At 53.5% G+C, this 24,132-nt stretch overlaps 2 protein-coding genes across 3 annotated transcripts in view; one reads left to right on the top strand and one right to left on the bottom strand.

The window, feature by feature from the left end:
• The window catches only part of Lmnb2 (lamin B2), a 17,665-nt gene extending 15,986 nt beyond the window's left edge, over nucleotides 1-1,679 (bottom strand). Inside the window, exon 1 of the mRNA XM_032907441.1 lies at nucleotides 1,231-1,679. Coding sequence (XP_032763332.1) covers nucleotides 1,231-1,482 — 252 coding nt within the window. The 5' untranslated portion in view covers nucleotides 1,483-1,679. The remainder of the gene's footprint in view (nucleotides 1-1,230) is intronic.
• Nucleotides 1,680-14,068: 12,389 nt separating this feature from the next.
• Nucleotides 14,069-16,118, top strand: Gadd45b (growth arrest and DNA damage inducible beta). Of its 2 annotated transcripts, XM_032907440.1 has the most exons (4): nucleotides 14,078-14,362; nucleotides 14,451-14,552; nucleotides 14,978-15,200; nucleotides 15,443-16,118. In XM_032907440.1, the coding sequence occupies exons 1-4, from the start codon at nucleotides 14,319-14,321 to the stop codon at nucleotides 15,554-15,556; spliced, it is 483 nt and encodes a 160-aa protein (XP_032763331.1). In that variant the 5' UTR covers nucleotides 14,078-14,318; the 3' UTR covers nucleotides 15,557-16,118. The 2 variants fall into 2 exon arrangements, with proteins under 2 accessions (XP_032763330.1, XP_032763331.1); XM_032907439.1 differs by having other exon boundaries at nucleotides 14,069-14,362; nucleotides 14,978-16,118.
• Nucleotides 16,119-24,132: the final 8,014 nt, after the last annotated feature.

Below are 24,132 nucleotides of genomic sequence, written 5' to 3'. Positions count from 1 at the left end.
ATAGATAAATAAATAAGAACATCACCCTCGCAATCTCTAGGACCTGAGTGTCCCCAGGAGACCCCTAAAAATGCACTCCTCACCTGGGTCTCCCAGAGCTGTGCCAGATGCACCCTTACTCACTGAGTCCCCAAAAGTCCAGAATTCCTCTAAAGGATGACCCTTGACCAACACTCTTTTTTCAGGGTTGCTAAGCCAACAACCCTGCCAATGCTAGAAAGAGCTATGGTTCTGCGCCTCTCCTCAGGGGACCCCCAAATCTCCTCACACCTTGACTAAGGATAACCTTGCCCAGGGTTCTCCCTCAGGGGTTCCCAGAACAATCTGCAGCTCAGCCCTCTCTGGGGTCCCCAAGCTCTCTGAACTTCTCAGTGGTTTGAGTTAACCAGGCTTGGTATTCCTCCCTCAGAGACCCTCAAAGTCCAAAGATCCCAGGACAGCCTCCAGCCAGCACTTCCCTAGGGTCTTCTAGGGTCTCTGAACCCCTAACTGGGGAGACTTGCTCATTCTCAGTACATTATCTCTGGGGTGTCTTAGGAATCAAGCAGGATCCTTTAAACCTATGACCCTGGGTGGGCGGGGCCTTCCTGCCTATCCATATCATGTAAAGTGTCCCCCAAGGCCCTTGAGACCACCTGGGGCATGCCCCTAAATCTCTTCAACCTTATTGGAAGTTTTAGCTCAGTCTACACGTCTCCTTCACGGTCCCCAGGTGAGCACAGGTTGGCTTCATCAGCACCTATCTCAAGACGCCCGAGTGGGTGGGGCTTCAGGGGAGCCCCATTGTTTACACCTGTCACCGGTCCCTAAAGTCCCTCAGATGGGAGAGACTTGGACCCATCTGCAGTATCCCTCCCTGCCCAGACCTGTGGCTGGGTTCATGGTGGGAGGGGCTTACCTGTCTGCACCAGTTCCTGGTCCCCCCCCCGTGGGTGGGGCTTAGCGGTTTGCACCTGTAAGGGAGGTGTCTCCCTTCCCCTTGGGCGGAGCTCAGCGCTCTGCAATTGTCCCTGGGTCTCCCGGTGGGCAGGGCTCAAGCCTATGCACCCAACCCTGGGGTGTTCTGGTGGGCAGAGCTTAGCGGTCGTCATCTGCCCTAGGGGGTCTTCGGTGGACAAGGCTCAGCTAGCTCTATGCACCAGCCCCCGAGATCCCGGGTGGGCGGGGCTCTGCTCACTGCACCTATCACCCGGGTCAAGCTCCTCCCGTCCCCGGCGCCGACACACGTACCTCACGAGTGGTAACCTCCTCCTTCTCGGAGATTCTGAGCAGCAGCTTATCATTTTCCAGCTCCAGCGCGCGGACGCGGTCGATGTAGTGTGCCAGGCGGTCGTTAAGCTCGCGCAGCTCCTCCTTCTCCTGCAGCCGAGACAGGCGCGTGGGCGACAGCGGCGTGGCGGACCCCGCACGGGGCGGCAGAGACGCCATGGCGGTGGCTGCGGCGGGAGGATCCGCTGAGCTACCCGGGTCCGGCGCGCTCATTCAATCCGCTCCGCGGAAGATGGCGCCGCCGCCCGCAGCGCGCCGGAATTTGTAGTCTCTCTGGCGCGGAGCACGCAGGGAGCGGTAGTCCACCAGGCAGCTTGCGAGGCATGACAGGAGATGTAGTTTCCAGCTTTCCAGCAAAACACAGGGTTTCGCAGTTACCCCGATTGCGGGGAGAGAAAGAGTTCTGATTTCTACACGCAAACAGATGCGCACGTGAGCCCACATAAACGCACACACAGCAATCAATTAATAAATTAAACAAATGCAAAACAAATCAAACAAAAGGGCAGCCAGGGTAGGTGAGATGCCTCAGAGGGTAAAAGGCACCTGCTGCTGAAACTGATGATCCAAGTTGGATCCCTGAGCCCTACGCACAAGACAACCAATGCACACAGTTGGCCCCTGGCCTCCATGGGTGTATCTGTCGTGAGAATTTTGGTCTCTTTGAAAAACACAGAAATATGTGGATTTGTTTTTGTTTTAATCCGAGATGTGGGGCTGTTTCAGATTGCCCACAGCAGCGGACTATGATTTGCCTGATGCTCTAGCAGAGGCGTGGTTTTACTGGCTGCACACAGTTTCTGCGGTTGTGACCTTTGGAATTCTGGGGACTTTTCAGAGGATATACAAATGCTAGGGCCTCAAGACTGGTTTTGGTTGGTCTCTGTTGGTTACGGTTTGTTAAGTAGTCAGTCGTGTGCAAAGAAGAAACAATAACAGAAGAAATTAGATATCCTGACGGCAAAACCAAACCTGCCCCAAGAAACTCAACCCCCCTAGTCAGAAGGAAGTAATCTAACAATGTCTCCCCTTTCCTCTCTGTCCTCTTTTCCCTCCTACCCGGTGTTAGGGGTTGAAAGGATGGAAGAAGGGTAGAAAGGGGTGGGAGAAAGAACCCACAAAGTAACCAAAGCTCTGTTGCAGTATCCCCACAGCATCCACTACTGTCTCTCCAGCACTGGGAAAACTGAGGCAGGAGAATAGTGAGTTTGAGGATAGCATAGCAAAACACAAGGCTACAAATGTGGCTACAAATGGGTAGAACGCTTGCCTAGCTGAGGTCCTGGTTTCTATCCCAGCACTGCAGACCACAGACTGGATGTGACAGCCGCTTGCTGTCACCCCAGCACTGGGGAATTAGAGGTAGGAGAATTAGGAGTTCAAGGGTAGCCTCCGTGACACAGAGGGTTGTGATGGTTTGTATATGTTTGGCCCAGGGAGTGACAATATTAGGAGGTGTGGCCCTGTTGGGGGAGGTGTGGTAGTCACTGTGGGCGTGGGCTTAAGACCCTCACTCTAGCTGCCTAGAAGTCAGTCTTCCACTAGCCGCCTTCAGAAGAAGGTGTAGAACTCTCAGTTCCTTCTCCAGCACCAGGCCTGCCTGGATGCTGCCATGCTCCCACCATGATGATAATGGACTGAACCTCTGAACCTGTAAGCCAGCCCCAATTAAATGTTGTCCTTATAAAAGTTGACTTGGGGGGGTTGGGGATTTAGCTCAGTGGTAGAGCGCTTGCCTAGTAAGCGCAAGGTCCTGGGTTCAGTCCCCAACTCCGAAAAAAAGAAAAAGAAAAAAAAAGTTGACTTGGGGGCTGGAGAGATGGCTTGGTGGTTGAGAGCACTGACTGCTTTTCCAGAGGTCCTGGGTTCAGTTCCCAGCAACCACATGGTGGCTCACAACCATCTGATACCCTCTTCTGGTGTGTCTGAAGACAGCTGCAGTGTGTACTCATATCCATAACATAATTCTTTAAAAAAAATAAAAAGAGTTGCCTTGGTCATGGTGTCTGTTCACAGCAATAAAACCCTAACTAAAACAGAGTGTGAGGCAATCTCACGATTCTGTCTCAGAAAACAACTCCAAAACTGGAGAGATGAGGAGAGGAGATGGCTCAGAGGATTAATCTCTTGCTGGGCACACAGGAAGACCCAATCTGAATCCCGTGTACCAGCATGAAGCTGGATGTGGTAGAGCATTGGCCTGTAATGTCAGCACTCGCGTGGGGCGTGGGGAGCAGAGACAAGAGAGTCCCCAGAGTTCCAGGGGACAGCTAACTGGGGTTACACAGCATTGAAGGGGGCCAGGAAGTCGAAGATGTTCAGTCCTGCACATGAATACTGTGACACGTGTGTACACCCGAGGGTCTAGAAAGGGGAGAGAAGGTTAATCCTCAGAGCCTGGGCCCCAACAATGGTTTCTATTTACGTGTCAAGTGCCAGACTATGGACCACTTTTCTCTAACTTCATATAACAGGTCCCTGGGAGGGTCAATTTTTATAACTGAGAGAAGGCAGCGCCCCAATGCTACACCCACTCCTTGCTGAATAGCCATCTCACCTCACATATCAGAACACCAAACTTCTCCAGACAGACTTACTGCCCCCTAAAGGACACCATGAGGAACCTAACCTGTCACTCTGAGGGTTCAGCTGGAGAACTACTGAAACCAGAAAGGTAAGAATGACTCACTGCTAACTTTGTGTCTCCCTAAAGCTACTTTGTGTCAAAGGATCTAGGATCTGCTACTGTTGTCCGTTTTCTTATGATTAGAGCTATTAGTATTTAAAAAAAAAAAAAAAGCCGCAAACATGGGCGGAGGCGTGGCTCAGGATCCCCTACCTACACTCCCCCAGTGAGAGTCTGCAGGCATGGTCAGGGCTGCAGCCCTGCTTAGAATCCCCCAGTGAGGGTCTGGGGCATGCCTCAAAAGATGCGCACTTACATACCTAAAGAGAAGTAGGTCCTAGGTGCCACCTCCAGAAATGCAGTCATTTTTCTTTTCCCTACCTGATTCCCACTGCTGCACATATTTCCAAAGGGTCCAAAGGTCATCTCCTGAAAGGGCAGGCAGGCTGACTTGAACTGAGGCAAGGCCCAGCTCAGGCTGGACTATAGGAGGATTGTGGGCAGTTAAAAGCCAGCATCCCTCAGGACTCCTGAAGCCTGTCCCCATCTACCAATAGGAGTTGCTTCCCTTACCTATGGGAGAAGGGACATATACCTGTGGGGCCTATCAACATCCATGCTGGCCCCAGACTTGCCCAGGCTCTACTCACAAGTGCCTGTTAGATATTTCTGAGGTCCTGCATTTCCCCCTCAGCGCCCCCCCACCCCGCACCGATACACATTCTCTTTATACCCTCGAGATTTTTCTCCATTTCGCCTCTCTGCTTCGTCCGGGAGAGAGCCTTGGCAGTTGGGAATAAACTTCCTTTTCCACCAACAGAGCGGCCATTTAGGTTTCTTTACTGCGCCCTCGCACACACCCCTCTTGGCCTGGATGTCCCCTGTGCCTCAGGGTTTATGGCTGGGGTCGTCCCTAGGCACAACATTTCTTCTTGCTGTGCTCCTCAGTGCCCAGGTTCACTATTGACTTCCCGCCCTCTTCCCTCCGCGCGGGGCGGGGTTCGTGCGCACCCCGCACTTCCGGACTCTAAGTCCCAGAAAGCCACGCTGCACTCTGGATGGGGCGGGACCCTCTTCTCCCCCACCCCCACCCCCGTGCACTTTGGAAGACGTCCTGCGACTTTCAAATCTTGGCGCTGAGAGGGTGTGGCAGTGACAGCGGCAGCTGAAATGTCCCCTCGATGTCCCAGGCCTCCCCATCCCCCATGCTTCTATTACAGCGGGTGGGAAGTGGAGGACCTATGGTTTGAGGAAAGGAAACTGAAGCCTGTGACAATCATAACTGGCCTGGAAGAACACCCCTCCAACAGCAAGCGTCGAACTGGGGGACAAAGCCGACCCCTGTGCTTAGGGCGCTACAAAGTGGCTGCTTGCTATCTACTTTGGAGGTGCAGGGCGGTTGGACAGGAAATCCGGAGCCCTAGATTCCCAGTCCTGGAAGCTCCCTGCTCAGTGCCCATCCCTTCTTCATTCCCTGGAGCCACTGCCTCCGCTCAAGCCGGATTTTGGCGCCAGTTTTTAAAAATAATAAAAGAATTTCATCTCAAAAGATGTCACTGGCTTCTGGCCCGGAGCATTTGAGTTGAATTTGGATTTCTGGAGCCTGGATTTAAGAGAAGCCAGATACTGAACCCTGGGTTCCTGGGAGATTTGAATTCCTGAGTTTGGGTTCCAAATTTTGGATTCTGTATTTCTGGATTTGGCGGGGAGGACGATTTTGGAGCATCGATTCTGGAACTGCGTCAAGCTCGGGGTTTGGGAGCTCAAGCTACAATCTTATCATATTTTGACAGCCTGCGTGCGACTGTGGTTAGAGACAGAGGCAAGAGGAACTCTTTGAGTCTGGAGCCAGCCTGGTCTTCATGGTGAGCTTCAAGCAACCTAGACCGTGTCACAAAACAAAACACCAAAATAAAACACCACTGCGCTGCTGTGTTTTGTAAAAAGATGGAGAGAGGGAATATGTTTGGTGGAGGTGCAGTCAGGTGTGGGGAGGGGGTGCCTCTGTGCGCCCAGGCTGAGGCATCCCTTCCCCTTGAGGGACCAGCCACACGACGGTATAGTATAGAATGGAGTTTTTCAGGACATGGGGAGGGGAGTCGAGAGGGTAGTAGGGCAGAGAAAGACAGAGAGAGTAGAAGAGTAGAGGCCAGCTGTGAGCATGTGGGGGAGGGGGAGAGAGGAGTGGGGAGAGAGGGGGGAAGGGGTGAGAGGACAGAGAGGGACCAAGAAGGCAAGAGGGCAAGAGAGCAGAGGACTGCTACCCCACCCCCACCCCACAGCCCCTTTTATAGTGAGCCAAGCACACCTGGCAACCTGTGGGGCGCAGCTTAGACAAAATGCTAACAACCAACAACAAACCAAACCAAACCAAACCGACAAGAACAAAAACCTGGGATCCAAACCAGGAAGTCCCAGGGTCTGGTGGACACTTCATTCCACAGATGGGACCATTCTGCTGTGAGCCAGCCACAGGGGAGACCCGAGACTCAAGGACACCTTCCAGGATGAGATCTGGGTAGGCTAAAAGCAGGGTGAGACTCCTGTAGAAACATTGAATCCTGTGGGCCCAAGCAAGGCAAAGGCTTTCAATTCCTATGCACTGGACAGCTGTCATCTAAGTGGAGCACATGCCTTGCAGAATGGGGAAAAGCTTCCCTCTGAGTTAGCACAGAAACTGCTGAATCAATGCTGGGCCAACAGGCAGAGTGAGGTGTCCCACTGGGCAAGCTCAGAAGAATAATAAGCAAAAACAAATGAGAAAGTGTGTGTGTGAGCGCGTGTGTGTGTATGTGTGAGAGTGTATGTGTGTGTATGTGTGAGATTGTATGTGCAAGTGTGTGTGTGAGTATGAGTGTGAGTGTGTATATGAGTGTGTGTGAGCACGTGTGTGTGTGTGCGCTTGTGTGTGTATGTGTGAGAGTGTATGTGTGAGTGTGTGGGAGTGTGTGTGTATGAGTGTGTGTGAGTGTGTATGTGAGTGTGTGAGCACGTGTGTGTGTGCTTGTGTGTGTGTGTGTGAGAGTGTATGTGTGAGTGTGTGGGAGTATGTGTGTGAGTATGAGTGTGTGTGAGAGTGCATATGTGTATGTGTGTGTGAGCGTGCATGTGCGCGCACGTGTATGCGTGTATGTGTGTGAGTATGAGTGTATGTGTGAGTGTATGTGTGAGTGTGTGTGTGAGTATGAGTGTGTGTATGTGTGTGATGTTTGTATGTGTGTGAGTAGGAGTGTGTGTGCGTGTGCGCGCGTGTGTATGTGTGTGTGTGTGTGTGTGTGTATTAGTCAGCTAATGCTGTATAACAAATACCCCTTAAGATATATATTTAGGGCCAGTGGGTAAGGCATTTGCTGTCAAGCCTTTTGATCTAACTTACATACTAGGGACCCAACTGATATGTGAGTCTTCTGATCCCCACAAGGGCCGCATGTGTACACCCTACATTCCCTCCACAATGAACAAAAGACAACTACATACATTTTAATCTAATAATTAGCATCCATGTTAGTCCCACTGTCAACAAGAAAGACAAAATATTTTGAAACAGACTACATTTACAAACTTATTAAACTGTATTTTGAGTTCTTAACCATCCTTTTCTATCCTAATTAATGAATTAAACTGACATTTTGTTAGATTTTAAATTATTTTTAATGTTCATGTGTGGCGGTACACCGGGCCATATAGTGATTGTTGAAGGTCAGACAGAACTTGCTTTCCACTGTTCTCAGATCAGCAGGGTTGGCAGCAAGCCCCCTTTGCCCTTTGAACCTTGTCACCAACCCTAGAAATCCAATTTGATCCAGACTGCCTATGTAAGACAGCTTCATAGAAGAGTCAGCGCTCCCTGCTGTCCCGGGTTAGTCCACAGATCTGTAAGGCGCCATACCGCCAGTGTGACTGCAATGTCAAGGTTTAATTGCCTTTTCGTCGTTTTATTTTGTTTTGTTTTAATTGTGTTTTTCTGTGTGTACACGTGTGCATGCCTGGATGATGTATGTGTATGTACTGATGGCTTTAGAGTAGGTGACCGAGGACAGCTTTGTCTCCTTCCACCTTTACAGGGTCCTTCCCAGGGGTCAAAAGCAATTCACAAACTCACTGGGAGATTCTAGGGTAGGGCTCCCCTGACCACGCCCCCAGCCCCTCAGTGGGGGATTCTGGGTAGTGCTTCATTTCCGACCACGCCCCCAGGCCCTCACTAGAAGATTCTGGGTGGTGCTTCATCTCCGACCACGCCCCCAGGCCCTCACTAGAAGATTCTGGGTGGTGCTTCATCTCCGACCACGCCCCCAGGCCCTCACTAGAAGATTCTGGGTGGTACTCCATCGCTGGGGACCATGGGCTTCTGGAAGGACTTTCTACTGCGGACCCACACATCAGCCTCCCTTTTTGAGACTGTGTGTCAGTTTATTACCCAGGAATGTCCTTGATCTCAGTCTATTAGTCCAGGCTAACCTAGAACTGAGCTGCTGAGGCTCCATTGAATTCTACATTTGAACACATTTGGTTGGCCTTGGGTGACTGTCCTGCAAGTGCCCGCCTGGGGAAGTGTGATGAATACCTTTTTTGTTGCAAGTCCAGCCTGTGGTCATTTTGGGAAGTGATTTTTCCATGCAGACAGACGTTCAGAGAGATTAAGCCATCAACTGAAGGATGCACAGTGTGGGTCTGTCCAACCAAAGTAAGCAAAACACCGGGGCTGCTGACCTCAGGCAGTCAGCCCGGCCCTGAGCCACAGCGTGGCAGGGAGACACAGTGACCTCCTTGCCCCCAACTCCCACACCTGCACCCCCGCCCCCAGCCAGTTCCTGTCTTACAAAAGTCTGGGAGCTCATAGGATGAGAGCATGAGTCACTTCTCCTGGGGGACAGTTTCACTGTGTGAGAAAACACGATGTCAGAGCCCAGCTTTCTGACATTCTCACCAGAAGCCCATCCAGGCCCTCTGTGGCTGACCGCCATCTCTCTCTCTCTCTCTCTCTCTCTCTCTCTCTCTCTCTCTCTCTCTCTCTCTCTCTCTCTCTCTCTCTCTCTTCTCACAGGTCTCTGTGGCTCCCAGCTTCCTCTGGATCAAAGGCCCCCAGGCCTTGACCTGTATCCCTCTGCCTCTCTCTCTCCCCATCTGCCTCTCTCCCCTCTGCTCCGGCTTCACACACCTCCTGGATGCTATTCCAACGTGGTGAACTCTGTCCTGCCCCAGGCCCTTTGCACAGGCTACCCTCCTTCTTGGTCTTTTCATGTTCACAGCCTCAGCTTGAATGCCACCACCTTAAGGGAGCCCAACGTGACTGCCGGAATTGTTAAAGAATACTCAGTGTCTTAGTCAGGGTTCTCTAGAGTCACAGAACTTATGGGTAGTCTCCATATAGTGAGGGAGTTTGTCCATGGCTTACAGTCTGTGGTCCAACTCCCCAACAGTGGTCAGCAGCAGCTGTGAATGGAAGTCCAAAGATCTAGCAGTGGCTTAGTCCCACAAGGCAGACAGGGGGCGGGGGGGAGAGAGAGAGAGAGAGAGAGAGAGAGAGAGAGAGAGACAGACAGAGAGAGAGAGAGAGAGACAGACAGAGAGAGAGAGAGAGTCTCGTCCTTCCCCCAGTGCCCTTGCCTCAGTCTCCTGGAATTCATAGCCCCTGTGTCTCAAGATCTCAATGCGAAGATCCAGGTCAGAAACTTGCATCTCTCAGTCTCAAGGTCTGGATCACAGGTGAGCCCTCATGACAAGGGGTTCACCTACTTCATGCCCAGAACTAGGACTATTATTGATTTCTGAGTTTTAGGTTTTTATTTCCTTTGACTATGTGGACTCCCGGGGTTGAGCTTGGGTTGGCAGAAAGTATTTTCACAGATTATCATATTTTTAGCCACTATTTTAGCCTTTTTTTTTTCGGAGCTGGGGACCGAACCCAGGGCCTCGTGCTTGCAGGGCAAGCGCTCTACCACTGAGCTAAATCCCAACCCCTATTTTAGCCTTTTTTTAAAAAAAAAAAAAAATAGTTTTACCCTTTTAATCCCAGCACTTGGGAGGAGAAAGGCAGGTAGATCTCTGTGATGTTGAGGCCAGAGTAGTTCATAGAGTGAGTTCCAGGACAACCAGGGCTTCACAGTAGTCTTGAAAAAACAAAAAACAAACAAAAAATTTAAAATTCTGAATGTGTTTGGATAGGTGAGTGCAATGTCCATGGAGGCCAGAAGAGGGCGCCACATCCCCAGAGCTGGAGTTCGAGCTGGATCTGAACTGTGTGATGGGGGTGCTGGGTCCTCTATCAAAGAGTAGTGGGGAGTGTGGTACAGCCCCAGGAGTCCTAAGCCCTAGTCCTTTGCAGGGCTACACCCTCTCAGCCTTTCATGTTCTATGGTCAGCTTGGATGCCACCTCCTCGAGGGAGCCTACAGTGACTGCCCTTACAGCTCATTGACCCTCTGGTTGTTACTAAATTGTGCAGTTCCAGAGCAGTAAGAGACGCTCTGTCTCAAGCAAAATGTGGAAGCCCACCTTAGCGTCCTCTCTCGTGGGTCTACTGAGACCCTGTTTAGCTTTTAGACAGGCTCTTCACTGTGTAGCCCTGCCCGTCCTGGAACTCACTCTGTAGACCAAGCAATCCTCAAACTCAGAGACCTGCCTGTCTCTGCCTCCTCCTGCGGCAGCACTGGCTGCTTACGAGACTCTTACATTAGCTGCTCAAGGGAGATGGATCCATTTTGGCTCACAGCTCCAGACAGCAGCCCACTGTGGCTGGAGAGTGGAGGCAGCAGGCACTTAAGCCTTGCACACAGGGCTTTGCTCTGTTCCCTTTCTTCATGCTTATAGTCCAGGGGAGAGTGGTCCCCTCAGTTGAGATGTTCCCCCACATCAATTACCATAAAAGAATCTCCCATAAGCGAGCCAAGAGACCCGTGTCCCAGGCGATTCTGCCAAGGTGACCAATAGGACTGGCTGTCACTCACAAGTGACCCTTAGGCTGGGGCAAATGGGACCCTTGGGCAGGGCATTAGCGTAGGTAGGGCTCTGGCCTAGTCTATTCAAGGGCCCAGAGCATGGCACAAACCAGGTGTGGTGGCCCATGTAACTCGTGACAACAGGATTGTCGGGAACTCATAGCCATCCTTGCCTCCATAGTGAGGTGAGGCCAGCCTGGGCTACATGAAATTCAATCTCAAACAAGTGGGGGAGGCAGAGCAGGGACCCCACAGGGGTGCTTCCAGGAGTCCAGACCCTTCCGGGTGGCCTGCTGACCACAGCCAAAGCAGCCCCTCCCAGAGCTCTGGCCTTTGACCCGGAAGTTCCCACACCAGATCCTATTTCCGGTTCTGTTGTGAGAGGTTTTGTAGTGCCTGCCCGGCCCCAACAGACCCTCACCTCCTCCTGACTTCCTAACCTTTCTCTGTCTAGCACCGCAACAACGGTGTCTCTCTAGAAGCACAGCATCTGGGTGTTGGGTTGTTGTGTATTTTGGTTATCCCTCTTGACTTTTTATGCGCACTGTGTTTTGTCTGCATGCATGTCTGTGTGAGGACATCAGATCCCCTGAAATTGGAGTTGCAGATGGTTATGAGCCGCCATGTGGGTGCTGGGAATTGAACCCTGGTCCTCTGGAAGAGCAGCCAGTGCTCTCACCACTGAGCCATCTCTCTGCCCCTGCTGTTTGGGTTTTTGAGACAGGGTCTTACTGTGTAGCCCAGGCTGGGCTGAAACATGCTCTGTAGCCCAGGCTGGACTGAAACTCAGAGATCTTCCTGCTTCTGCCTCCAGTGAGTAGGATTAATGGTGTGTGCCACTGTGCCTTTCCTTTTTGTTTTTGTTCATCTTTTTATTAAAAAAAATTATATGGGGGCTGGAGAGATGGCTCAGCGATTAAGAGCACTGACTGCTCTTCCAGAGGTCCTGAGTTCAATTCCCAGCAACCACATGGTGGCTCACAACCATCTGTAACGGGATCTGATGCCCTCTCCAGGTGCGTCTGAAGACAGTGACAGTGTAGTCATACATATTAAATAAGTAAAATCTAAAAAAAAAAAAAAAAAAAAAAAAAGTACATGTATTCTGGTTTTGCCTGCAGCTGTCTGTGTTCCTCAGAGGCTGGGGCTGGGAGAGGGCGTTGGGTCCCAGACTGGGTTACACTATCCTGACCCTGCCTGATGTGAGTCAGGAATTGAACCCTCATCCTCTGGAAGAGCAACCAGTGTTCTTAACGGATGAGACATCTTTCCACTTCCACCCCCAGGTTCCAAACAGGGTCTCATTTAGCTCAGGGTAGCCTCACACTCACTACGTAACCCTGGATGATCCTGACCTACTGACTGATCTTCCGGTCTCTTCCTTCCCAGTGCTGGGACGACAAGTGTGTACCACCATATGGTTCGTGTGGTACAAGGATGGAAAGCAACGCCCCCCACATGCTGGCTAAGCGTTCTGCCCACCGAGCCATTGCCACAGCCCAGCAGCCAATTTAATTATTAAACTATGCATCTAGTAAGTTTACTTGTGTGTGAGGACGCCATACGCTTCGGAGCATCTACGGAGATTAGAAGACAGCTTGCAGGAGGAGTCAGCTCGTATCTTCCATCCTATGGGCTCCGAGGAGGATTGCTTGCTGGCCAACTCTACCTGCGGAGCTGTCTTGCCCTTCATGTTTGGTATTTACAATATACTGTATGTATAGCGCATGTCAGGTTGCGCCACAGCGGTATGTAGAAATCGGTGATGAGCTTCCCCGGCATCAAGAAGTCCTGGATTCATCACCAGCATCGCAAAAAATTTAATTTAAAAGAAAAAAAAAAAAAAAAAATCATTGCAGGTGTTCTCTCCCCTCCCTTTCCGGAAACTGCGTGAGCAGAGGCCTCGTGGGGCCGCCAGGTGTCGCCGCAGCGCCTCTCACGCCCGGGACATTTCGCACGTTGGGTGGGCGGCGCGGAGGATGCAGGATGCGTCACCAGACCTGGGATGGGGGATCCGGCGAATCGAGCCGCGCGGCTGAGGCCAGGACCCAGGCTGGCGGAGGAGGGGACTCAGGGTGATTCACCCGGAGCCCCCGTGCGCCGTGGGAGAATCCCACGCGGGGTCTGTCTGCCTCCCTCGTGTCCTTGCCGTCCGCTACCAGCCCTCACACTGTGGCTCACGGAACGCCCTCGGAGGCCTCAGTTTCCATTTTGCACAATGCAGATAGCCGGCCAAACCTTGGAAAGATAAATGACACTCGTGGAAGAGGGGGCCTGTGGTTCATGCTGCGTACTACAAAAATGCCAGGGACATAAAAGCGGCTGCCTTTCAGTCACCACTCCCAGGGGGCAGCACTGGATCAGGTGTGGCGACGCGGTCTGAGGATAGACCGCGAGGCAGCCGGCAGGGGGCGGGGCCGCCCCGGAGAGCGTCTGGAAGGCTCTTCACCTGCGCCTCCCGGGCTCATCTGAAACTCGGGGTGCCAGGAGCGGGGAGAAGGGGTTCCGGATCTTTCCTCCTGGGATCCCTTAGTGCTCTGCAGCCAGGACCCCTGGGGCACCGCCAAGCCACCTTCCACGACCACTGGGGTGTGCCTCTCCCACGACCCCCGCCTGAGAGGGCTGAGCGTTCTCAGAGCACCTTTGTACCGGCGCTGGTGGGATGCCTTTGTAGTTCTCACTTTGGGGAGAGGATCCCACGGTCCTCAAACTCACCAAGTGTTTACTATATACCTTAGACTTATTTAAACACTCTCCAACTCTCCAAGGCCGAGCTGCAGACTTAGCCTCCTGGCCCATGCACATCCCTTCTTTTAGAGCTTGGGAAAGGCTAGGGACTCTCCGGGGACAGGGAGGGGATTCCAGACAGCTCTCCCCGAAAGTTCAAGCCAGCCTCTCGCGCTGGAAACCCCGCGCGCGGCCTGCGTAGCGCGGCTGCCGGGAAATCAGGAGAGAAACTTCTGTTTTTTTTTTTTTTTTTTGTCTGTGTGTGTGGTTTTTTTTTCCTCTCTCGATTCGCTGGCAGTCGCCGCTGCCTGGGTTCACGCTCCTCCCAGCCCTGACCCCCACGTGGGGCCGCCGGAGATCCGAGCTCCGCCCTTTCCTACCTCCAGCCAATCTCAGCGCAGGCTACTCGGCTCTTTGTGCCTCCACCAATGGCTGGGCGGTGCATGCCTCCCCCTGGCCACGCCCTCTCCCGGGCGGTCTTATAAGCGGCTTGCAGCGCCGGCGCGCTCACTCCGCGTCAACCCGGGATCCGTGTTCACCTCCGTCTTCTTGGATTAATTTCTAGGGGAATTTTTTTTTTTTTTGCAATCTTCTTTTTAATCCTGCTTTTTTCTTGGGAAAGGAAGTCCCACCGCCTCCGGAAAGCCTCGGACACTTCTGGTCGCGCGGGAAGGTTTTTGCCTGTTGGGTTCGGATCTGGACGAGTGCTTTGCCCTTGGGGATCTTCCGTGGGGGTCCGCTGTGAAGTGTGACTGAATCATGACCCTGGAAGAGCTGGTGGCGAGCGACAACGCGGTTCAGAAGTGAGTACAACGGAGACCGAGGTCTTCTCGCCCGCCGCCTGAGGTCTGCTGGGCTGTCATCGCCTAATCTCCCCATTTGGCCTTTTAGGATGCAGGCGGTGACTGCCGCGGTGGAGCAGCTGCTGGTGGCCGCGCAGCGTCAGGATCGCCTCACCGTGGGGGTGTACGAGGCGGCCAAACTGATGAATGTGTGAGTCAGCACCCCCTTTTCTCGGGCGTGGGTGGGGGCGCCCCTCTGATGCACGCGCGCTCTAACATCCCTCTAGGGCTCGGGGCTTTGGGGGACTTTCCCAGCGCTCTTGGGAGTTGGGGAGTGGAGGGCGACATTTCTCAGAGAATTTTTTGGGAGAGGGAAAGAGACTCGCTGCAGAACCCTGACTTTGCAAGTTTGAGGTTTTGTGTTTTTTGTTTTGACAAGCAATCCCAATAACTTTGGACTGCTTGCTTCCTTCCTCCCCGCCATCAGTATTTGCATAGTCGGCCACCCGGGCACCCTTGCACCCTGGGTCTTGTCCACCCCTCCCGCCTGAGGTTCCCGGAGCTAATGCCCTCCTCGGTGCACGGTTACACCCGCTCCTGGTCTGGCGTCCCTCTGACACTCCTTCTCTCCTGCAGGGACCCGGACAGCGTGGTCTTGTGCCTGCTGGCCATAGACGAAGAAGAGGAGGATGATATTGCTCTGCAAATTCACTTTACCCTGATCCAATCGTTCTGCTGCGACAATGACATTGACATCGTCAGGGTATCAGGCATGCAAAGGCTGGCGCAGCTCCTGGGTGAGCCGGCAGAGACTCTAGGCACAAACGAGGCCCGAGACCTGCACTGCCTCCTGGTCACGGTGAGTGACCCACCCCGCCCTGATCACCTGGGTCCCGTGTTTGTCAACATAGCTGGGCTGGCTGCTCCAACACCAGCTCACTGCCCAGCCATGCTCGGCATGTCCCGTGGGCTGCCTCATCACCCTGGCAGCTATTTTGAGCTAGCCTGTTTTTCTCTAATAGGGCTTCTGGCGCTGAACAGAGGCTCCCTACCGAACTCCTAGAGCTCCCACTAAACCCTTTCTTTTTCTCCCTCCAACAGAACTGTCATACAGATTCCTGGAAAAGCCAAGGCTTGGTGGAGGTGGCCAGTTACTGTGAAGAGAGCAGAGGCAATAACCAGTGGGTCCCCTATATCTCTCTGGAGGAACGCTGAGGCCCACTCTAAACACCTAAAGCAACTGTTGAGTTGCTGTCCCCTAAAAAAATTAAATAAAATACATATTTGACAGCGCCCCCTCATTCCCCAGAACAATCCCTCAAAAGCTACCCTACCCGTGATACCTTCCGGGAGGGGCGGAGTCACCGAGACTGAGACGAGGAGAGGGGAGTGTGCGCCCGCCCGCCCCCTGGGCTATGGAGCCAGGAGCCAGCACCACAGGTGGTCGCCAAGACAGGAAGGAGGGGACCTCAGGCTGGAGGAGACAGAGACTTTAGAGCCAAGGCCTGGCAATCATGCAGCCAGCCTCTGCACGCAGCCGCAGACGGTCTGGACACCGCCGCAGGGGTGGGGCGAGGCGTCCCCCACCCTGCTGGACAGTGAACTGTGCGTAACTCAGCGGAGGGCGGCGACCCTCGCCGCGGGAGCCGGGACTCGAGCCCAGGACTTCGCAGCTAAGGCACATCTACTTTAGTATTGTGCTGAGCAAGACAGATCGCTTGCATATTTTTTTAAAAATTTCTACTACAGAGACATTCCAATAAACTGGTTAAGCCTTCCTGTTCTCGTTGTTTTTCCCCCTTGCCCACCGCCCCTTCTGGCTACCCTATGTCGCGCCACCGGCCACCAAGCCTTGTTAGGAGCTCTGAGCTCCGCAGCTCCAGACGCTGCTGCTGCTGTCTGTTGTAGGCGCCACCACCCAACTCCAGCTTCATAGCAATTAAGACGCGGGTTTATTACGAAACCTGGCGGCCCATCCCCCACTGTTACCCACTGTGCTGGAGCTGGGGTCTGGGAACGCCGGGAAGACGGCTGCAATCTCCGTCACCACCTACTGAGCGATCACCTCTCAAAGACCAGAGAGGTGCTGAGAACATCTGAGGTCGCTCAGCAGGGGCTTTTCGGGGAAGATTCCTGACCTCCCCTGGGGACGCACCCTAAGTTTCTTGTTCCTGGGATGGGCCCTGTGGATGCACAAAGGGAAAAGAATGCTTTTTCATTCTTTCCCCAAGCTTAAAATCAACAGTAGGAAACACCCTGGAAGCCTTGGCACTTGCCGCATCTCGCTCCAAAACAAAACCGTGCGGTCCTTCCCAGGGCTTCCCTTCCTCGCCAGCCTCAGTTTACCAGCGACCTTTCCACCAAACTCCTCGTGGGTGGAGAAAATCCCCAGGGTCGCCCTGGGAGTCACGCGCGGGGGGAGCCCCAAGGAGGGGAGTCCCCAGGGGCGGGGTGTAGGGTTTGGAGGAGGGGAAGGGTATCTGGGGTGCAGGGTGTGGGGGAGGGTAGGAGCTGGGTTGTTGCGTTTGCTAGAGCCCTAGCCATGGGGGCGGGGAGGAGCGAGTGAGGGGGATTAAAAGTTTTGCTACGCTCATCTTTGAGTGAGACCCAGGGACGAGGGTCACCTTGGGGGTCGCCCAGAGGCATTAGGATGCGGAAATGAACAGGCTGCAGCGGGAAGGAGTGAGAGGTGGGCAGGGGTGGGCTGGAGGGCACAGAAGGGATATGGGGTGTCGAGGTGTGGACTATTGAGAGGAGACTAAGCCTCGGGCTCCCAGTCTCGGCCTGCAGGCAGTGGCCCCAGGCAGGTCCATGCTAGTTCTTCCCTTAGGGCTTGTAACCTGCGGTCCCTTTTCTGACCTGGTGGCCTCCTTGAACAAACAAGAGACCTAACACTTTTTTTTTTTTTTTTTTTTTTTTTTTTTTTTTTTTGCCTTGTCTCAGTTTCTCCCTCGGTTAAATGTCCTCCATCTCCAAATTTTTGTTGTTTTCCTGGCAGAAATCGCCTTGAATACCTGGTTCGCTGACTCAGCCATACCAGCCTAGCGTCTTCCTTCCACACTCAAAACTGCTCCAGCCTCATTTTCCCCAGAAAAAGATACTGGCGCTCAGAGCTTAGTTTGCAGTCTGGAATTATGGGTGGGGAGGGGGGAAAACTCTAGCTGGCTGAGGAGAGACTCCATCCAGTCAGCAGGGAGAAGCTGTCCCAGGTCATCGAGCTTCGGTCCTGTCCTGACTGCTGCTCCCCTTAGGGACATCATCCTGTGCCAGGAAACGTGGGTGTGTTATTGGACGTTAAGCAGGAAAAACTTGGCAATGCGGATTTCAGGCAGATGGGCGTGGCGCGCACGCACGCTCACGCATGCACACGCAGTCCCCCAGCACTTGGTTATAGGAACACCAGCCCCTGCACTGAGCTACTTCCGGGTTTTACTCCTGTTCCTCTTGGCCGAGTTGCTCAACTTCTCTGAGCTGGCTCTCTGTGACACACGCAGCCCATATGAACACCGGCTTGTACAAACAGGTATATGTTCACGCAGGCCGGTATCCCCTGGAATACAATACGACCTTCTTACAGATCCGTGGCGGCCGAGGGACACTCTGCCTCAGTAGCGCCCGAGCTTCTGAGCCTCGCTTGCCAGGCACAGATGGTGAAGGTCCTGTGAACCTGTTCAGCTATACTAAGGGACCAGGCTGGGGCAAGGGCAGGACAGATGAAGTATGCAGAGACGCTGGGGGAAACCATATGAGATAGTTGGAATATTTCATCTCACATGGTTTGCAGGGTGAGGATATGAGATGGCAGTGGTGCTAGGGGTTGGAAGGAAAAGAATTTAAGGCCTGAAAATGATCTTCTTGGGTGGGGGCTCCACTCTGACCACACCCCCAGCCCCTCATTGGGGGATTCTAGGCAGACCACGCCCCAGCCCCCCTCACTGGGGGGGTTTAGGGGGGCTCCACCCTGACCACGCCCCCAGCCCCCTCACTGGGGGATTCTAGGCAGACCACGCCCCAGCCCCCTCACTTGGGGGGGTTTAGGCGGGGCTCCACCTTGACTATGCCCCCAGCCCCCTCACTGGGGGATTCTAGGCAGTGTCTCCTTCCTGACCACGCCCCCAGGCCCCTCACTGGGGGATTCTAGGCAGGGTCTCCTCCCTGACCACGCCCCAAGCCCCCTCACTGGGGGATTCTAGGCGGGGCTCCGCCACTGACCACACACTCAGTCCATTTCCATTATTCTACTTTAATTCACTGACTGTTAAGGACATCCCCAGAAGGTGGACACCATGATTAGTGTCCCTACTTCATAGAGAAACAATCCAAGGAGGTGGAGCCACCTGCCCGAGGTCCCATGACTGGTGACTGGTCACCTCTACAGGACAGGGTTCCCTAAACTGAGCGGTGTCACAAGACTTGGCTAGGACATAACATGCTGCAGGCTAACGTGAGTCCCTGAGGGACAAAACAATCTGTCCAGAGGCTGGGACACAGAAAGTCACCTATGCGTCAAACTCTCCTTTGATGTGACTTAATTCTTTGTGTCACCTGCATTTATGTAGCTCTGACTGTAGGCCAGGGCTTTCCTGCTCCTCTGGGAACATACAGCTAACACGGAGAGCACAAGAAGCAATGGGATTGGCGATGTGGAGCTGAGTAGGAGAACGATGGAGCTAGAAAGGGGGTGGGCCTTGGCCAAGGGCTTCCGGGTGCCAGTATCTGTGCAGTAAAACCTGTCTAGAGTCTGCACGTGCACCATGCGTGTTCCTGGAACAGTCAGTGCTCTTAACCTCCAGTCGTTTTTATTGTATTTGAGACAGGGTCTCACTATGTAGCTCTGGCTGGACTGGAACCCTCTGTGGAGACCAGGCTAGCCTCGAACTCAAAGAGATCCCAGTGCTGGCTTGGAACACTTGTGCTTGCTGTCACCGTTAGCTTTTTTTTTTTTTCCCCTTAAGAATTTTATTTTATTTTATTTATTTATTTATTTATTTATTTATTTATTTATTTATTTATTTATTTATTTTGGTTCTTTTTTTTCGGAGCCGGGGACCGAACCCAGGGCCTTGCGCTTCCTAGGCAAGCGCTCTACCACTGAGCTAAATCCCCAACCCCTATTTTATTTTATTTTATTTATTGCATGTGGAGGTCAGAAGAAAACTTGGCGGAGTTGATTATCTCTAGCGTGTGGGTCTTGGGGCTTGAACTCGGCATGGGCTTGCAGCCAAGCCAAGTTTACCCTCTGAGCCCTCTATCCCATCCTGGCTTTCAATTTTTAATGACTTCAGACCGGCCTGGAACTCCCTGCAGATTCTGGGATCCCAGGCCTGTGTGTCACCAAGCCCCAGACAGTTCTGACTTTTCTCCCTGCTTCTCAGCTCTGGAAACATCATACTGGCCCCACCCAGTCCACAAAAGGGATGATTTCTCTCCTAGCACCCTGTCCCTAGGGGCTTGCCTAGCCCTGAAGGAGGAAGCAGATGAACTCAGATAGATAGATTTGGATGAATTGGGGTCCCCCTATCTGGGTGAACCCTTTTCCCAAGCCCAAAGTCATGTCACACAGACTCCCTAGAGACTCTAACAACCCAGGATCACCTCCAAAACCCAGCACAACCTTCTCCCATAGCCCATGGCACACAGCCTGAAAGCCACCCCTCCACCAGGGCGGAGGAGACTTGGACTCAACCCCCCAACCAAATCCACAGTGCAGAATCCACAGGGGGCTTCCTCTCTCTGCTCTCCCTGTTCTTTCCCTGCGCGATTCCCACCCCACCCCCTCTCTGGACTCTGCTGTTCTCAGGACCCGGGGAGTGGGTGGAGTGAGAATCTTCTGCAGCAGAAATGGAAGACCCTCGTGTGCTCCCATGGAGTGTGCGCTCCAGACTGGACTTACGCACGCACACATGCACACGCGGGGTCGGGGGAGAGGACAAACTTGAGATCACGAGGGCGCAAGAGGACGTCGGAGTGACGTTTACGCCTTCGTATACACAGCAAGCATGGCATAAGTGCTTCTCTGCAGGCTCCCAGGCTGCGTGGAAGGGCAGAGCTCAGCTCTTCGTGGAAAGGACGAAGGCCAAGGATTGAAGTTAACTCCTGTCTCACACTGAGACGGGGAGCCCAGCTAGATGTGACTCAGTTTCCCCACCCATAAAAGGGAAAGTGCAAGGGCCCTCCCACCTGGTAAGGTGAACTCCATGGCTTGCAGAGAGCTCAGCAAAAAGCCAGTTGCTTCCAGAACCCTCATTATGGCTTCTAGCCACCCCACCCTATGCCAGACACTCTGGGGGTGGAGTGGGGCGCTGACCCAGACCCCAGGCGCCCCTCCCATCCTCCCCAGCAGGCAGGAGTCCCAGGTTCCCTGGTCCTTAAATTGGATAATTGGAGACAGAGGCGGTTGCTGGAGTCACAGACAGTGCTAGTGGGCGACTCTGCCGACGCTCGGGCTCCTCTGGCTCAACCTGGGGTCACACCGACCCATTCTAGGGCCGGTCTCGGGTGTGCCCTAAACGCACGCCGCCGACCACCTCTGGAGAGCGCTGGTGCCAGCCTCTCTCTGGTGCCCGCCTCTCTCTGGTGCCCGCCAGGCCGGGTGTCTGCGGCCCGCGGGGGTGGGGGGTCCGCCCCGGCGGCGGGAGGCGGGGCGCTAGCACAGACCCTCCCTTTGTGAGCGGCGCCTTCCCTGGGCTGCTTGGCGCTCACCGCTGGGCAGAGAGCCAGTTCAGGAACCACCTCTGGACAAGCGTTCCAGCACCAACAGCTTAGCTTACCCTGGGGCTGTCTGGGAAGCCTACTGTGTGCAGCTCCTGAGCGCGGGCCGCGGACAGAGCCTACTATGTGCAGCCTTTCAGCTTGTGCAGGGCCGGTGTGCAGCCCCTGAACTCGTGCACCACAACCTACTGTGTGTAGTTCCTAAGGCATCCAAGGTGCAAAATCTACTTGTGCAATCCTAGTGTTCATGCACAACCTACAGTATGCATGCAGAGTGCAACAATTTACTCTGAAAATCCTGAGCAAATGCAAGGCCTACTGAGTGCAGTCCCAGAATGCTTGCAGAACCTGCAGTGTTCTGCTCCTGGAAATGTGTGACGTGACAAATCATCACAGGTGGTTCGCAGAGCACCTACTGTATTCCTGAAAAAGCCTGTGCATACAGCCCGCTGAGCATTGCAGGACCTACTGTGTACAGCCCTTGAGCTCATTCCGAATCTGCTATGTGCATGCAGAGCCTACCGTGCACAGCTTCTTCATTGCATGCAACGTCTATTTGCAGCCATCCATATGCCAAGCTCAGTTCCTATTGTGTGCACACACTGACATGCTACACACAGCACCCACTGTGTGCAGGCATCTACATATATAAACGAACACCAATAGAGAGCAGATACACCCATTCAGGAGCTCTATTGGTTGCTGGGCACAGCAAAACAGCCATCAGCAGAGCCTCACACATTGGCCTGGCTGGACCAGGACTCGTCTATAAAAGCCTCAGTGTGTGCCCCAGATGCAACAACCAGGACAGAACTGGAGAGGTCTCTAAGTGTAACTGTCCACTCTGGCTGCTGGACACATGTGCATGCCTTGCAGGGGCCAGCTGTCCTTGAGCTCGGCGGAAGAAAAGAGTGCAGTCTTTACTTTTACCAGTGGCCTGCCGTTAGGGGCTCTGCTTTGCATGGGACTGCTTCTAACTTTGAGGGTTACTTCTAACTGTTGGAGATGTGACTAGGGAGGCCTGGCTATAGGCATGCTGGGTTGTGGGTGGGGGCTGGGCCTCCAGGGTTCTTCCAGGAAGTGCCAAAGGCAGGTGCAAGGGCAGGCAGTCTCCGTGGGCAGTGTGCCAGTCCTTGGCTTCCCTGAAACTGGGCACAGCAGCTGGGAGAGGTTTCCGGGGCCTGCCCAGCCCCACCTGGCCTGGGGCACTCTCGGGGATGGGCGGGGCTGGCAGGAGGCATCCAAGAGGCACCGGGCTCAGCCCGAGCAGGTCTGCACAGGAGATACCAAGGCTGGAGCTGAGCGTGTGCATTTGAGGGGTCTGCTGGGGTGCGGTTGTTTGCCTTGCACCTTAGTACTGGCGCTCTCCCGTGCACACCTCTAACAGCCGTACAGTGGCGCAGTTATGGGTCCCCGGGGTACTGCATACTCCCCGGGCAAAGACGTTTGTGTGCTTGGGAGAACCTTGCAGATCCCAGCTCTGGATGGCTTATTAACACTCAGTAAATATTTGTTTAATGAACCACTGCAAGAATACACAGACATTTCAGTTTGTAAATGTGCAGTAATTATGGACCGGGCACTTGTACATCACAAACAAGATAAAAAAAAAAAAAAAAAAAAAAAAGCCCTGGAACAAAACAGTCTGAGCACGTGGCGCCTACCACACTGTCTCTGGCTGTCGGGGACTAGAGCAGGTGCGTGCACAGGACCTTCCCTGCTCATTCCCGCTGATCTTCCTCTCTTCCTCGTGGGCGCCCCTTCCCTGGTCTCCTCTCCCAAGGCCACTAAGCACCCAGGCCTGGTTTGGAAGAACATTAAGGGTGTGGTAACCCCATACTCCCTGCAAGTATTTTCATGACTTGAGATTATTTATTTATTTATTTATTTATTTATTGCTTGCAGAACATTCCAGAAAACAAATGGGCATGAGTGGGGGTCAGAGCTGCTGAGTAGGCAGTGTACTGGGGGAACTGACATCCAGGCACCCTCCGAAGCCTCCTCTCCTCTCACAGTGGAAAAACTAAGGCCCATAGAAGGGAGGATCTCTCTGTCCCAGATTTTTAGGACCCTGCTGGGATGTAGGCAGTGAGGACTTGAGGGTGGAGGTGGGGGGCGAGGGACTGAGATCCAGAGAGTGGGGATGTAAGGATGGTTGGTTCTATGCAGTCCGTCATTACAAACAAAAGAATACCTTCCTTTCTTTCTCCCTTTACCTTAAATTTCGTATTCTTTCGGGAGAAATGCACAAGTGCCGCAGCGTGCTCATGGGTGGCTGAGGTGATGTGCAAGAGACTGTTCTGGCTTTCTCTTTCACCAATCAGCAGCATGCTCCCTCTGTCTGCCAGGGACACGCACGCGGCAAACAGAAACGCAGATCCCTCAGCCATCCCCCACCGTCCAGAACCCACATAGAAATCCAAGTGACCACACCAAGGTCATCCCAGACCCCACCCAGGCTCTCTTCTCCCCCACAGCCCCGAGAACTGACCCTGAAGGGCTGTGGAGACCCAGACAGGCTGCAGACACACTAGGATGTGTTCATCTTTCCAGCCAGCCAGTCTCACCCTGACGGTAATTAGATCCCAGACTAGTGGGGAGACAGAGGACAGCCCAGCCCGCCAGTCATCACAGCGGCCCCGCCCACAGTCCACCACAGTCCGCCCACAACCGCCAGTCATCACGGGGGCCCCATGCCCACATGAGGCACCTGCAGGGTGTTTGTGTGTGTGTGTGTGTGTGTGTGTGTGTGTGGTCAGGGATGAAGTTACTTTGGGGAACCCTCTCATGATTCTTGCCCCCCTTAGATCTTGAAAAATGAGATTAAGGCTTGGAAGGATCTCATGTAGCCCAGGCTGGCCTCAAACTCACTGTATAGCCTAGGATGACCTTGAACTGCTGACCATTCCGCCTCCATTATCCTTGTGCTGGGATGACAGGCACACACCGAGCTCTGTATACATAGTGACACCACCGATGGCATTCAGGGATTAGCATCTACTGAACCATAGCTCAAGTCTCAGAACTCGAACAGCCTGCGGGTGCACAGACCCTAATCTCACACATGCATAGCAAGCTGG

Source organism: Rattus rattus, chromosome 1, assembly GCF_011064425.1.
Source record: "Rattus rattus isolate New Zealand chromosome 1, Rrattus_CSIRO_v1, whole genome shotgun sequence".
NCBI lineage: Eukaryota > Metazoa > Chordata > Mammalia > Rodentia > Muridae > Rattus > Rattus rattus.
The sequence above is the reverse complement of the archived record's forward strand: the minus strand, read 5'-3'. Positions and strand labels throughout refer to the sequence as shown.